This window comes from Notamacropus eugenii, chromosome 2 (genome assembly GCF_028372415.1).
Source record: "Notamacropus eugenii isolate mMacEug1 chromosome 2, mMacEug1.pri_v2, whole genome shotgun sequence".
Taxonomy (NCBI): domain Eukaryota; kingdom Metazoa; phylum Chordata; class Mammalia; order Diprotodontia; family Macropodidae; genus Notamacropus; species Notamacropus eugenii.
The window spans coordinates 395,971,555-395,986,849 of NC_092873.1; the positions used below are offsets into that span (position 1 = coordinate 395,971,555).

Here is a 15,295-nt window from a genome sequence, read left to right on the forward strand (position 1 = left end):
TCCTGGTCCCCTCAGTTGCTTGTGCCTTCCCTTCCAAAACAACCTTATATTTTACATTTGTACATATTTATATATGTATAAAGAATGTTTTTTGAAGGCAGGAACTGTGTCATTTTTGTCTTTGTATCACCAGTGCCTAGCTCAGTACTTGGCATAAAGTAAGTACTTAATGTTTATTATCTGAAAAAAAGAGATGTCCATAAAATCACAGAAAGAATGGTGAACCCACATGTTGAAAGAAGTCAGTTTCTTCTCTTTCCACAAAATGTAAATTCTTGCCTTCACTTTGAGACTCAGCTCTCCCTGAACCTTGCCATTAATCCTAGTCTGGACACAGGCAGGGAGCCTGTTAGGAACCTAGCCTCAAAAAAAGGCTGAGTCATTCTTACAAGATTAGGGATTTAGACATGGAAGGGAAGGAAGAGTCCATTTAGTCCAATCCCATGATAATTTAAAGTCACAGAGGTAGTAAACCTCAAAAATGGGATTTGAATCCAAGTCCCCTCACCTCAGAGTCAGTGTCCTGTCCACGTTAAAAAAAACCATCCCATTCTAATAGTCCTCTGCCTCTTTACCATGAAGCAACACGTTTCATTATCTGTTCTGTAGGACCTTCATCAGTTTTTTATTAATTGACTTGGTGGTAGTCTTCCTTTCCTGTTTTATAGAGAAAAACACAGGACATCAGATGATGTGGATTTAGAGCTGGATTCTGCTTGTTACTACTAATGTTCAGTCCTTTCAGTCATGTCCACCTTTTTTGTGACCCCATTTGGGGTTTTCTTGGCAAAGATATTAGAGTGGTTTGCCATTTCCTTCTCCAGCTCATTTTACTAATGTGAAAACTGAGGCAAACAGGGCTAAGTGACTTGCCCAGGGTCACACAGCTACTCTCCAAGGTCAGATTTGAATTCAGGAAGACTCATGTCTAGGCCCTGCACTCTATCCACTGTTCCACATAGGTGCCCACTATTACCTCTGTGACAGTCAAATCATGTCATTTCCCTGGGTCTGTTTTCCCATTCATAAAATTAGGAGATTCTAGCTTAAACGTTTATGATCCTGTCTCTGGGTTCTGACTTTGTTCTCCATTACTGAACACTGTCCAGGACCAGGAACCACTGATCTAGCAGTAGTTTGTACAGGATGGGTGCTCCATAGATTTGTTGAACCTGTGACCAGCACATGTCCAAGTTCTTCCTCTAGCCAAGTTTCAATGGGTCTCTTTCATAAGATCTGCCCCAGCTTTGCTAGGCAGATATACTCCTCTTGACAAGCACCATTTCCTTCTACTCATACTCCAAATCAGATTTTTCCATTTGGATCTCCACCACCCATTCACCTCCTTTACTTGAAAACTCTAGACTCCACATTGGGCAGATATGCCTGAAACTTATTTATGCTTTCCGGCTAGAACCCTTGATATCACACTGCCCATCCCTCGCTACTTAGCTGATCTTCTAGCCTCACAACATTTTGAGTTCTGATGATACCCACATTTCTATTGCCTCGAATCCAAACCTCAACCATTTCCATGGATCTGCTTTAGCCTCTCTCCCCCAAGGTTTACATCTTAGAGTTCATATGAAGCAACTTTGGGACAAGTAAAGTACCTGTATGACTTTCCTTTGGGGAATAAATTTTCAAACCTTGCTACCTCAAAGTTGATAAACAAATTATTAGTTATTAAGGATCTAATTCATGGAAAAATCTGTAGTCACACTAAGAATAAGAATATTAAAGATGCAATTAATTTTTTAAGTTGAGGTCGCATCTTGACAATATTGTCACTGTCTTCATCGATGTCACACCTACTAAAGACCTAGAAAATAAAAATTCTTGCCCTCAAAGTTCTTGGATCAAAAAGAACATCAGAAAGAGATGTTTTTATCAGTAGAAATTAAAGAATTTGCCTTGCTGCCTTACCCTAAGAAACATGGAACATTTCCTTCTGACTTGCAGGTGAAACCTATATATATGTTCTCTCTCCCATGAGAGTGGAACTCCTTGAAAACAGGTACTCTGCTTTTCTATTTGTATCCAAATGCTTTGCACATAGTAAGTACTTATTAAATCATTTTTAACATTAATTTATCTTTTTCAAAAAGATATAAGGAATGGCAGTAAATTTTGTCTTATTAGCCAGAATCAAATAAGTAGTTCATAGTAAGTGGTAAAAGGAGCTAACACACAAATGTTTGAGTTTTTCACAGAGGATATGACAAGGGATAATCCTACCCCTTTGCAAAATATCATTTGATGTTGTCAAGAGAGAGAATGCTAAAATAGATGGGTCATATTTCTGAGACACGATAGTTCTTATGCTTAGCACTGTGCCTTTTTTACTCAAGAGATGGAAAAATAACTTTGAATATCTTTTATGTGAAATACTAACTCAATACTCCTCCATGTTCCATGACAATTTTGTTTTTGTGTTGAGTTTAATTTTAATAAGCAAAGGTTCAGAATGTTGGGATTTTTTTTCATTTTTAAATTCCTCTCAATTTTTATTATACTGATTTAAAAACTGATCCTAATTTAATATTATGCATTTTTTGAAAGCCATTAAGGGGAAAAAAGGGAATGAAATATTTGCCTAAAAACAGTCTTTTAAACACAATAAACACTGCAGAAACATTTACTTTAATTCAGATTTTACAGAATCAAGTGGAAACAACAGCAAATAATACAGTATCATGTTCAAAATCAAAGGTGTTGTATACTCATGACAGAATTGTACAAGTTTTGTGATATACATACAAATGATGCAAATTTAGGTACTTCCACTACAAGGTTTATTGTGAATCTCTTAAATTTTCAAATAGACTAAAATTGCTGATGAAATTTAATAAAGAATTTTTTTCATACTCAAAATTATATCCAAAGTTAAGAAATATGGCACAATATTTCATATATGCCCAGCAATCATACATGACTATTGGATAAATCACAATGCTAAATGCCAAAATAAAATATTCTCCTTTATCAAGTTTCTAGACTGTGTAAGGTTTATTACCATTTTATTTCATTCACCTCAAAAAATGGTCAAGGATCCCCAAATCTGAAATTTACAGTAATGTTGACATAGATCCCACTCAAAAAAGTAACAAACTCAAGTCAAGGGAAGATGCCTATTTTCCCTTCCTTTCACATTTTTATTACTTTTATCAACTGGTACAATCATTTCTGTCAGTTATACCATCAGGGCAACATTTTTTATTAAATTATGAAATGAAATAAAAGGCTGAACTGAGACAAGCTTATGCTTTTGAAAATGGCATATAATCAACAATGCTGTCAACTCATCATAGAACTAAACAATAAAGGGCATTCAACAATTGCCTGGCATGTGAGCTGGAAAAACAAAAACAAACTATGCCATTAGGTCCATAGAATAAAGATTCTCACAGGCAGCATATACCAGTAACATAGTCACCTAAAAATAAACATGGAAAAGTGAGCACTGTCATCACATTATTTTCCAATGACACACTACTACATGTAATGAATTCTTCTGCTAATATGTAAAATTTAGAAAATAACTTTCTACAACTAGAAAGGTATAATAAACCCTTTCATTTCCAAGAACTCTCTCTAACATATATACTTGTCCCTTTTTAAAAGACTGAAACAAACCACAGGAATTAAGAAGGTTAACTGCCCATCATAAGCAAGGATTCACCCCCTAGTAGATTAAAAAGTTTTTGTCTGTAGTCAAAAACATCCTGAAGTAACCTTTCTAAAAAAGAAACTGATCTTAAAGATTACTGTACTAAGACAATAAAAATGTGGTATTATTTTCAGGTTAAATTAGGTTTTGAGCAGTAGTAATAGAGTACTAATATTGATTTTCTGGCATATTTAATAAAATTATCTACACAAAATCATTAATGTATTTAGTTCTTAAAGAAGCTTGCCTTAAGTTTTCCTTCCATATGCAATGTTTTCAATATTTCAAAAAAATGGCTGCAATCAAAACCACCTATTTATAATAAAATTAAATACCACTGTTAGTTGTCAGGTGATTCTATAAAAATTAGAAATTGGGTTTGGAGAAGAAATGAGTCTAGTACACAATGTAACCCCCTCATGTATAAGGGTCCAGTGGTGGAGCAAATTTTAACTTTAAATAATTGGTTCCACTACATCATTATGAAACACATTTCAGACTTTGGCAGGCTAAAATATGGGCTTAAGGGCACTTGTTATCACTTGGTAGAAAATTGAAGGTCTAATACACAAAAACTTTAGGACTCTTACCTGCATTACTACCACACATATACAAACTTCCACATTGAACACCAACATTACAACTACCACAGTTTTAAAAATTATCAAATAACTAAATCCCAGCCAAGGGTACTTTAATTCTGGATTTAAAAAATGAAAGTTCATTACTTCTGAGTGGTGTGGTGGCATAATGTCCAAGTTGACCACACAAAGTATCACATATATACAGTGAATTTATATAGTTTTATTAGCATGTTTAAATAATCTACCTAAGAAAGTTAGGCTGAGAGTAGTGAAGGGATTGCATAGATAATTTTTTAAAAATAAAGTTCTTTAAAATGATTTTTTTTTCTATTTAAAGCAAATTTTTGGCCTGTAACATTTGAAAACAACATTATAGATTTAACATAATCCCAACAGAATCTGCTTCAAGAAGTTACCTGCTAGATGCATATTTACTATTCAGTACTTTTTTTCTTTAAGGAAAGGGAAATGTATACATCTGTGTCTTGGTTACAAGTTAGGCAATTTTTTTTTTTAAAGATAATGTTTAGGTTCTAAGAATAAGAAAACTCTTGGACCAACTGAACAGACATAGAGATGGATGAGAATCAGAGAGAGCATCTGTCCAACTTTAGCAGAGGAAGTTTCCTTATATCAATAAAGATAAAAGCAAACAGGAGGATCTTGAATACACTTAAGAAATTCCTTGAATCACACATTGAAAAGACTGTCGGTTATGCTTATAATTCTAAAGGAGAAAAGAACACAAAGCTAGGCACAAGTATAAAGTAAAAGGGGAAAAGACATGGAAAAATTTCTTATCACAGTATCAGCATTTTTCTTTACTAAGTAAAATATTTGTTCCCTAGTTCTTTTCCCCGTTATAGGGGATTATAACAATGCTATTAGATGGCTACATAATTTAAGGTTAGACAATTGCCTGGGAATAACAGAACAAAATGAGAAAAATAAACTCTACATAAAAGGTGGCACACTAGAAACATTCAATAGGTGAAAAAATACGTAAAATTAAACAGAGAATCAATATAATTTACATGTTCCAAAACTATATACTTCATTCATAAATAGCTCTAATTGATAATTTCCTATTTTAAGGATCATAAATATTCAAGTTGGTGTCTGAATGTTTCCTTCAAGAGCTCAAATTCTTGAAGGTCAGGAAGATCAGTCTCATTCTGCTGAATGTCCAAGACCAAAAGTCTTTACACAATTATTTTAAGGTTACCTTTAACAAATGTGTAGAAGTTTTTATTATCTACTATGTTTCAATAAAACTTTAAAATTCTGCAACTCTATTATACTTGTGGAGAGTCTGTAAGAAAAAAAGAATATGCATATTAGTACATGTCTGATGCATAGATATTTAAAATTGAAATTTTAATTAGTTATAATCTATATTAAATATAATATTAAAATAGGATTATGTCCAATAAAGAATCCTGTTGAGAAAAGTAAAATTCTTTATATAGCAATTTAATTTACAGATGAAACTGCCACTTTACAAAGAGTTTTAAAAGAGATTATTCAAAGTTCACAAAAACCTCAGAGTCGCATCTCTGTATTTGCTATTTTCTGGTGGCAAATTAAGAGTCAACTCAATTATTTATACTGTGGGGAGGAAAGTTCCAGAAAATATAAAACAGTAGAGAAGCTTAAATCATTTACATTTAACCTGTGAGGTGCTGAAGGTTTGGTTTTTTTAAACCTCCTACTGAAATGATCATTCCTGGAATAAACACCAACTGTCAGTATGAACAAGCTGCCTGTGAAATATAACTGGCAAAGCAAAAGGCAGGCTAGGGTTAAAAACCTTGGAACAAATGATGCACAAAACCCAGATAATCACCAAAGGGGTTAACTGAATTGGTGTTTCTTCAAAAATTCTGTGGTTCCCTATTGTCTCCTGACTTAACTACAAACACTTTTGTCATCTAAGACTTAGAACCTGGCCTTTACCTTTTTGGTCTCACCCCATATTATTCCTTTCCTCGCATTCTATGTTCTAAAGTGATTTAATACTTTGCTCCCAAACCATAATCTGTGCTCTCCCTCCTCCCCTTCGCTCTCACTATTCCTTACACAAGGAAACATATCCTTCTTCTTGCAACGGCAATAAGAAAACATGGAGCTGAGAATGATGGGAAGCCCCTAGTAGTTAAACCTCTGGCATAGGGGCTGAACTAGCTATCTAGAGGAATATGTGCTTGCCTTATTTCCCAAGTTGGCAGGTGAGAGAAGAGAAGTCTGGACTGAGGAGGAAGTCTCCAGAGCAGTAGTACTCATGCTCAATGGTGGTGATGGAAAAGAGAAGAACATTGGCTATCAACCCACCATCTCAGGCCTAACTAGCACCTAGTTAGCAAGAATAATTTATTAAAAGAGGAAACTTTCTATATCTCTTCTTCCTTTCAGAACCAAACTCCGAGAAAAAGCTGCCACATTCTGCCTCCATTTCTTCTCCTTCCATTTTTTTCTCAATTCATTATCTGGCTTCCAACCTTACTACCAAACTAAAATTGTTCTCGGCAAAACTGCCAACAATATCCCAACTCCCAAATAAGATAAGATTTTTAAAAACTATTCATCTTTTTGATGACTTGGTAGTTTTTCTCCTAAAAACTATGGACTCTGAAGTATCCTGCTACTATGCTCCCCTGCTTGTCCTTCTACATGTCTACTTCTCAAGTCTCCTTTGTGGGATTATCATACATGGCTGGCCTGCCCTCTCACTACAGGTGTCTTTCAAGGCTCTATGTTAGATCCTCTTTTATATACTTTCTATATACTTTCTTGGTGATCTCATCAAGTTCCATAAATGCAAAGACCTGTTTGCAGATGATTCCCAGCTCTATATATCCAGAAACTTTTCTTTGAGCTCCAGTCTCCCCATCAATCACTGACTGCTGGACCTCTCCAAATGGAGGCCCCACTAGGATCTCAGTCTCAACATGTCAAATCAATCAAGTATTTGTTAAGTAGACACTATGTGCTAGGCACTGTTCTAGTACAAAAAATGAAATAACCCCTATAAAGTTAATACACATGTATATATGTATGTATACAAAGAAGAGCTAAGATACAAGGTAATTTGAGAAGGACAACAAGAATAGTTAGAGTGATAAGGAAAGGCTTTCATGAAAAATATGGTACCCAAGATTCTTTAGAAAGGAGGGGACTCTGTGAGGTAGAGGTAAGGTGGGAGTACATTTCCATACATGGGACAGCCAGTGCAAAGGCATGGAAGAAGGAGATGGTATGTCATGAGGGGAACAGAGAGAAGGTTAGTTTAACTAGATCACTTAGTACATAATGTCCACTGAGGCTGGAGAGACAAGCTGAGGCCAGCTTGTGAAGGACTTTAAAAGTAAAACTGAAGTTTGCTTGTTATCCTCAAGGCAAGAAGAAGCCACTGGAGTTGAATATGTAAGGCAGCTACATGGCTGAATTTGCACTTACAGAAAATTGCTTGACAGTCATGTTTAGGACAGAGTAGAGTGTGGGGAGGCTTGAGACAAGGAGACAACTGGGAAGCGCTTGCAATAATCTAGGAGAGAGGCAATAGTGATGAACTAAAGTGCTAGTTGAGTGGGTGCAGACAAGGGGTTGGATGTAAGACACTTCATGAAGATAAAAACAGTAAGATTTAGCATTATATATGATTGTATAAGAATGAGACATCCAGGATGCTTCCTAGATATATGAACCTGCCACACTGAAAGGACTGCAGTAGCTCTGGCAGAAATAGTGAAGTTTGGAAGAGGGAGGAGTTTAGGGAAGGACTCAACCATTTTTGTGTCAAACATCCCTCCAACTGGGGAAGCTTATAGAATCCTTCTTAGAAAAACATTTTTAAAAGTATAAAATCAAACACACAGAATTACAAAGGGATCTAATTACACTAAAATATGATTACAGATATAAAAATAAAAGTTATCAGATATTAAAAATAATTCTTGGAACCCAGATTAAGAACTCCTGAATACAGAGAGGACAAAAGAGAAGCAGGACCGAACCTTGGAATACACCAAAATTAGCTGGCATGATATGGGTGATAAGCCAGTAAAGAGCACTGAGAAAAATCAGACAAGATAAAGCAACCAGGGGAGAATAGTGTCCCAGGGAGAAGTGAATATCCATGAAGAAATGGTAGTCAATAGTGTCAAATGCAGCAGAGAATTTTGAGATTGGAACTTGCCAATTTTCCCCTTAAACTTACCATTCTTCTCCAAACTTTTCTACTTTTGTTGAGTGTTTTATCTTTCTTCAAATCACTCAAGTCACTCCTCCTAAGGGATCATCCTCTCCATACCTAATCAATTTGCCACATCAAAACAATTCTACCCCATAACATCTCTTGTATTCATCTTCTTCTCTCCATGTGGCCAACATCTTATTTCTGGCCCTCACCACCTTTTGCCCACAGAGCTACTGCCACCTCTGAACTGGACTCCTGTCAAGTCTAAACCCTCTCCAGTCTGTCCCCCACAAAGCAGCCAAAATTATTTCAATAAAGCAGAGCTGTCTGGCTGCATCACTCTTCTGTTCAAAAACTGTCAGCATTTCTCTATTGCCTCTAGAATAAAACATAAGTTCCTCTTTGACTTTGAATTTCCTCATACTATCCGCCTTTCTTGGCTTATTTCATTAATACGGTCTCTCATACCCTCTACAACATTCCAGCTAAAGTGGCCTCTGTGCTACTCCCCAAATTTGGCAAGTCCTCTCCGTCATCTGTGCCTGTACCACTTCCCATGCCAACAATGCATTTCTTCCTCATTTCAGCTTCTGAGGATCTACAGCTTCTTCTCAGAGGCACTTCACATGCCACTTTCTACAGAAATTCCCCATAACTGTTGATACTCTCCTCCTCCTCAAAATATGTATCTGTTTCCATGTTGTGTTGCCCCATGTTCTGTTACCCCTTATTTAAGAGGAGAGATTTATTTTTGTTTTGAATTGTATCAATGGTGCCTAACAGCTCCTCACACATAAGGGGTGTTTAACAAGAGATGATTTTTGGATTAGACTGGAAGCATCTTCCCTAATCTACACTGTCCACCCGACACCTGTGTCAATATCTCAGGGTCTCTTCCTCCCCAAATGAAGGAGCCTTCTTTCTTCCTTCTTGACCCATAACTTTCCTATGATGATTATCTATATGTCTATGTGGGAAGCAGGAGTGGAGGCAGGGTGATCTTTGAAAATGTATATAGGAGGCAGCCTGGGGTAGAGAATAAGCCAGGAAGAATAGGATTCAAATCCAGTCTCAAACACTGCTAGCTGTGTGATCACGGCCAGGTCATTTAATCTCGCTGAGCCTATTTTGTCATCTACTAAATGAAGGGGTGAATCTCTAAGCAAAGCCTCAATGGGCCCTAAGGCCCTTCCAGTTCTAACTAGAATCCTGTGATATGATGGTGTGCTGCCTATCTGTGGCAGGCCTCTACACACACATGCTGTATATGGCAAGTCTCTCTATGCATGATGGGTCTCTGTTTCCTGGGGGGACAGAAGGTCTTTGGATTAATGGGGTGGGTATCTACACAAGGGGAAGGATTCAGAGAACTTATGTGAATAGACCATTAGTTATTAGGGAATTGGGGGGAACAGGAATCTGTTCTCATGTCTCTCTGTATTGGTCAGGTAAGATTGTATGTGTGGACATTGCTGCCTTCCATCCTTAGCATCTGGCAAGTTGAGGGGTCCAGGGTAGTAGCAAAAGCAAGCAAACAGGTTACTATACAAAATACAGTTAAGCAATACATGCAAGATATACATGTTGAAGTTTGTAACTGCCTTCCACAACCAACTCTTTCTAGTTTCTTGGTGACTTTAATACTGGGTTTAGAAAAAAAAAAATGGCTAAGTTTAAGTTACTTTACTAGAAAATTACTAATCATTTTTTACAGCTCAAACTCATTTAGGAGGTGTTGTAAGTAAGATTACATTATGAAGATGATTCTTACCTTCCAAATGCATTTAAAAGAGCAACTATTTCTTGACGAGTGAGTTGAAAACCTTTAGATGGGCTATTCTCCGGAAGATTCTGAATTTCTTTTTCAGAAAACAGTATCTTCAAAGCAGTTCCTAAACCCTGAGTCTAGATGAAATAATATATTTTAATTTCATTTTATATATAAATAGTAAGTACATACTTAGACTCTAAGATAAATTTCAAGTCCTCATGATGACATTCAATAAGTTGGTGCCTAATGGGATTAATCTTCACTTCACAACAAGTATAAACTCTATAAAAAGTATACATCTGACCAGTCCACATATTTTAAACTAAATTATAAAAATAAAAAGTGCAAACAAGCAAAGAGAAATAAGTCAAAACACTAAAACTTCACTTTCTACTCTTAATTTATCTATAGGATAAATTTACCTATGCCCTTAGGGATAAACTCAATATAAAGACATATAAATTTAAATATATAAAAACAATTATTCTATAGACATATAAATATGTATTTGTATGTATATGCGTGTATATGTGTCTATATACACGCACATACACATACATACACACACTTCAAACAATTAAAAACTTTCAGTCTAAAATAAAAAACATTTCTGAATGTAGGAGAGGCATGAAGAACTACTATTTGAAAATCATGTTTACTTGCTTCAATATACAATCTATAAATCACTTTCATAAGCTAGTTCCCCCGTACAAATGACAATGAAATTCTCACATGACAGAATTATCTGCCTTTAAGTTTGTTTCCACTTTAAAATTTGGGGTTTTTTTTTTTAGTACCTTACTATCTTATATTTACCCCTATAAAATTAGATACCATTAGTTTAATTCCTAGGAATAACTCAGATTTAAATAGTACTTTAACATTAGCAGAGCAATTTGCACATTATCTCATTTAACCTTCAAAACAGCCCTGTGACAGCACTGCCATTCTACATATTTGACAAATAAAGCCTTGAGCTTAAATCTCACTTCATCTACTGAATAGCTTGGCTGACTCCAGGGATGATTTCTCTCAGTCTCAGTTTTTTCATCTGCAAAATGGAGATAACATTTGTAGCCCTCACTCCCCAAGGCTGAGGTGAGGATCAAGTGAAATACTACATGGAAAGCACTTAGCAAATCTTGAAGCCTTAGATAAATGTCAGTTATTATTATCATTGTTTTCTGCTCCAGACCTGTTAATTCCTGGAATATAAAATGTCTTCACTACTGCAGATCAGCCACTTGACTGCGACTCCACAGGGGAGCTGCCCACAAGGGGCACTCAGAGGCCAAGTGTTACAGAGCTAGTAGGTGTTAGGGGGCTTCGTACATGCAAGCCTAACCTCCTGCATACCATGTAAGGCTCTATCTCAACATAATTATGGCTTATTACCTTCTGAAAAGAAGAGATAAACAGAGGGCTTTATACATTCAAAAGGTAGTGCTCTGAAACTGGATGCACCTTTTCTCCACTAATATTTGGTTTAAAAAAACAAAAATAATAGCTAATATTTATATAGTACCTACTATGTGCCAGGCACTATGCTAAGCACTTTTTTTTATAATTATTATGTCATTTGATCTTCATAACAATGCTGTGCGGTAGGTATTGCTAATATCCCCATTTACAGTTGAGGAAACTGAGGCAAACAGGTTAAATGACTTACCCAGGGTCACAAAGCCTAAGTGTCTGAGGCTGGATTTGAACTCAGGTTTTCCTGACTCCAAGCCCAGCACTCTATCCACTGTATCACTTAGTTGCCTAAAAATGACTGAAATGGAAGGTTCGAATGACTTTCAATATTTATGTGAAATATAAGAGCAAATTATATATATATACATATATCATGCTTAGTAAAATGTTTTTATGATTTCATCAGCCTGAGTATTACTTATTCCAATCCAGTAGATAGTCTTAATGAAGTGTCAGGATTAAAAACATTTTATCTCCTGGTAAGCAACTTCCTTCCCCGAGGGATAGTATTCTCCAAAGCTTAGCTAAGGCTTATACTCAGGTGACAGATACCTACCTTCTTTCTCAACTTATACTCAAAGTCTTTTCCAATTACTAGGACCTACCAAAACTTTGACTTAATTCCCTGGCACAGACCTTTAAGGCCAGAGGAGGACTTTAGTGGAGGTGTTTAACAAGTAAATAAATATCTTCCTATTTGTATACATACAATGTAATATTGTATAGATTCTTCACATGTTCAAACAGGGATACTATTATTGTATTTTGTCTATATCAAAGCTTTACTTTGAAAAGAAATTTTAAAAATTTATAAGCAGCTCTGAACTGCTTAGCGGAAGGCATTCAGTACAGGACATTACTTCACCCTAAGTGAGTACCTGAATAGACCTTGGCCTAAAGGCGCCAAGGTCTTCCACTGCATCCTGAGCCATCTCCAGTCATTCTGATGAATATCTGGCCACTGGACCCAGATAGCTCCGGAGGAGAAGTGAGGCTGGTGCCCTTGCACAGCCCTCCCTTACTCAAAACAAAGTCAAGTGCAAGCCATGTCATCATTTCTCTGATGGTCTTCTTTGGCAACGAAGGACAAACACAAAAACAACGACAATTCTAAAAACAAAGAAACAAAGATATGCATACCTGTAGTTTTCCCCATAACCTGCATTTGTCACATCCAACACAGTCCATTATACGTGATATGTTCTTGAAATGCAACCGTAATTCTTCCTGATAGACAGAAAATATTTTCACTATGGTTAAACTAGACTTTTAACTATATTTAGCTGAAACAACAGTCAATTTTCTAAAAAACAGTCTTTCAAATAAAAAGTATGACCAACAGAATTATGATGTGACTGCAAATACACACAGACACACATACACAGAGAGACACACAGAGACACAGACAGACAGACAGACACACACACACACACACACACACACACACACACACACACACACACACACACACACACACAGTGATCTCAGCCCTCAGAGGATGAGGGCTGGGGCTGGACCTGGGATGTCAGTGGTTGGAGAGCTCCCTCATGAGAAAATTTCCTCCACCAGTACAGGTTAGTACTATATCTGCAATTTATTTTCTTATCTAGCAGTCCAGAGCCCTGAAAGGTTAAATGATTTGCCCAGGGTCATACAGGAAGTATGTATCCAAGGCAGAATTTGAACCCAAATCTTACTAGTTCCTAGACCAACTCTCCATCCACCATGAAATGCTGCCTTAGAATGTAATCTTGTGTATATTAACAGAAGTATTGTATCAAGATACTGGACCAATGTATTATACTTCAAATAACAATGAATCCCACTCTAAAATAGTCATATTATACCTCAAGAATTACTTTTTGTTTAAGGTACCATATTTTTGGAAGGATATTGACAAATTATAGAGCATAACAGGAGAGCAAAGCAGTATGGTTGAAGGGGGGCTCAAAACCAGGACAAATATAAGAAAAGGTTGAAAATAGACATTTTATCTAGAAGAAAACATCAAGGAAGGATATGATAACTGCCATAAAATATCTCAATGTGAAAAAGATCATTCTGTGTGGCTCAAGACAACATAATCAAAACTAATGGATTAAGTTACAAGAAAACAACTTTTAGTATATGAGGAAAAGGTTTCCAGCAATCAGTTTTAAAACAGAATAAGCTGCACTATAAGGCAACAAGCCTCCTAATACTATGTATGCATAAGGTAGCTGAGCATCTATTGCATAGGTAACTTGGTTAGGTGGAAAACTGGGTTACATGACCAACCTCTTAGGTTCCTCTCAAATTCTATAACTGAAGGTGCTAAACTGACAATTTTTATACAATCAATTGACATCATTGCCAATTTATAAAATTTACCTGAAAAATGTTTATTGATGGCAAACTTTGTACAAAGCACTCCGTGGGGCAACATGAGGGATTCACAAGCAAATACATCTTAAGTCCCTGTCTTCCAAGAAGCACAACTATTAAAAGACATTCTTTGTTTGGCAAAGTATGTCTATGTACTTGTTTTGTATTATAATCTTTTTTTCTATTTTGTTACATGTGTTTCAGAGTCAATAGTAGTTTTAGAACACAAACCCTTTATTCCCTCAAGTCTACACAACTCTTTCATTGGAGAAACCAGCTAAATACTTCACAGAAAAATGTGAGGCTAACTTCCATAAGCTATCTCTTCTCTTCAAGTCTACACTCCAAATTACCTCAACATCATCCCTGATTTTTCTTCTTTTCCTCTGTTTATACCCTTCATACCCTCTCTCTCCTCTGGGAGCTAGTTTTTGTTTTGGGGGGTTTTTTTTTGGATAATTCTCTTTCTTTAATTTTCAATCACTACTTATCCTCTGGTTTCCTGCCTATAAACATGCCAAGACCTCTCCCATCCATGAAAAAAAAAAATCATTATTTTATCCTACCACCCCATCAGCTTATTATCCTATAGCTTTCTTCTTTTTCTCTGTCAAATGCCTAGAAAGAGCTGTCTGCACTTGTTGTATCCATTTTTCCTCTTCACACTGACTTCTTAGTCACTTGCAACCTGGCTTCTGACCTCATCACTTAAGTAAAACTTCTATCAACAAAGTTACTAATGATCAATTAATTGCCAACTCCTTCTTAATCCCCTCTGCTGGATCACCTCATATATACATGGGTGCTCGTGAGAGCCCTATAGCAAACTCTCTTCTTTCTTTATGCCTTCTTGGTGATTTCATCACTTCTCGTTAAGTTCAACTATTACTTCTGAGCTATCACTTCAGACAGCTCCCAGAGCTGTCCAGCTCATCTATCTGAATTCCAGTCATACATCATCAACAACTGCTAAATGGACATCTCTAATTTAGCTGCACCTACTAAAACTGCCCAAAATCAGATTTCCCCCAAACAAGAATTATTTCCCCCAAACCTTCCCCTCTACATAAGGTTCTCAACCTCAAAGTGATAGCTTTTTCCCTTTCCCTTACCCTTATCAGCTATCAAGTCTTGTTGATTCTACAATAGATCTTGTATTCAAGCCCTTCTTTTGACTCACACAGCTACCAGTTTAATTTAGACTCTTATCACCTCTCACCTAGATTACTGCAATA

At 36.3% G+C, this 15,295-nt stretch overlaps 2 protein-coding genes across 2 annotated transcripts in view; one reads left to right on the plus strand and one right to left on the minus strand.

Moving 5' to 3' along the window:
- The window catches only part of GPR137B (G protein-coupled receptor 137B), a 147,152-nt gene that overhangs the window by 100,709 nt on the left and 31,148 nt on the right, over positions 1–15,295 (plus strand). The window lies entirely within an intron of this gene.
- Positions 4,715–15,295, minus strand: part of ERO1B (endoplasmic reticulum oxidoreductase 1 beta) — a 56,680-nt gene continuing 46,099 nt past the window's right edge. The window contains exons 14-16 of the mRNA XM_072647547.1: positions 12,837–12,923; positions 10,221–10,354; positions 4,715–5,566 (exon numbers count right to left, since the gene is read on the minus strand). Of these exons, the coding sequence (XP_072503648.1) occupies positions 5,506–5,566; positions 10,221–10,354; positions 12,837–12,923 (282 nt within the window). The 3' untranslated portion in view covers positions 4,715–5,505. The remainder of the gene's footprint in view (positions 5,567–10,220; positions 10,355–12,836; positions 12,924–15,295) is intronic.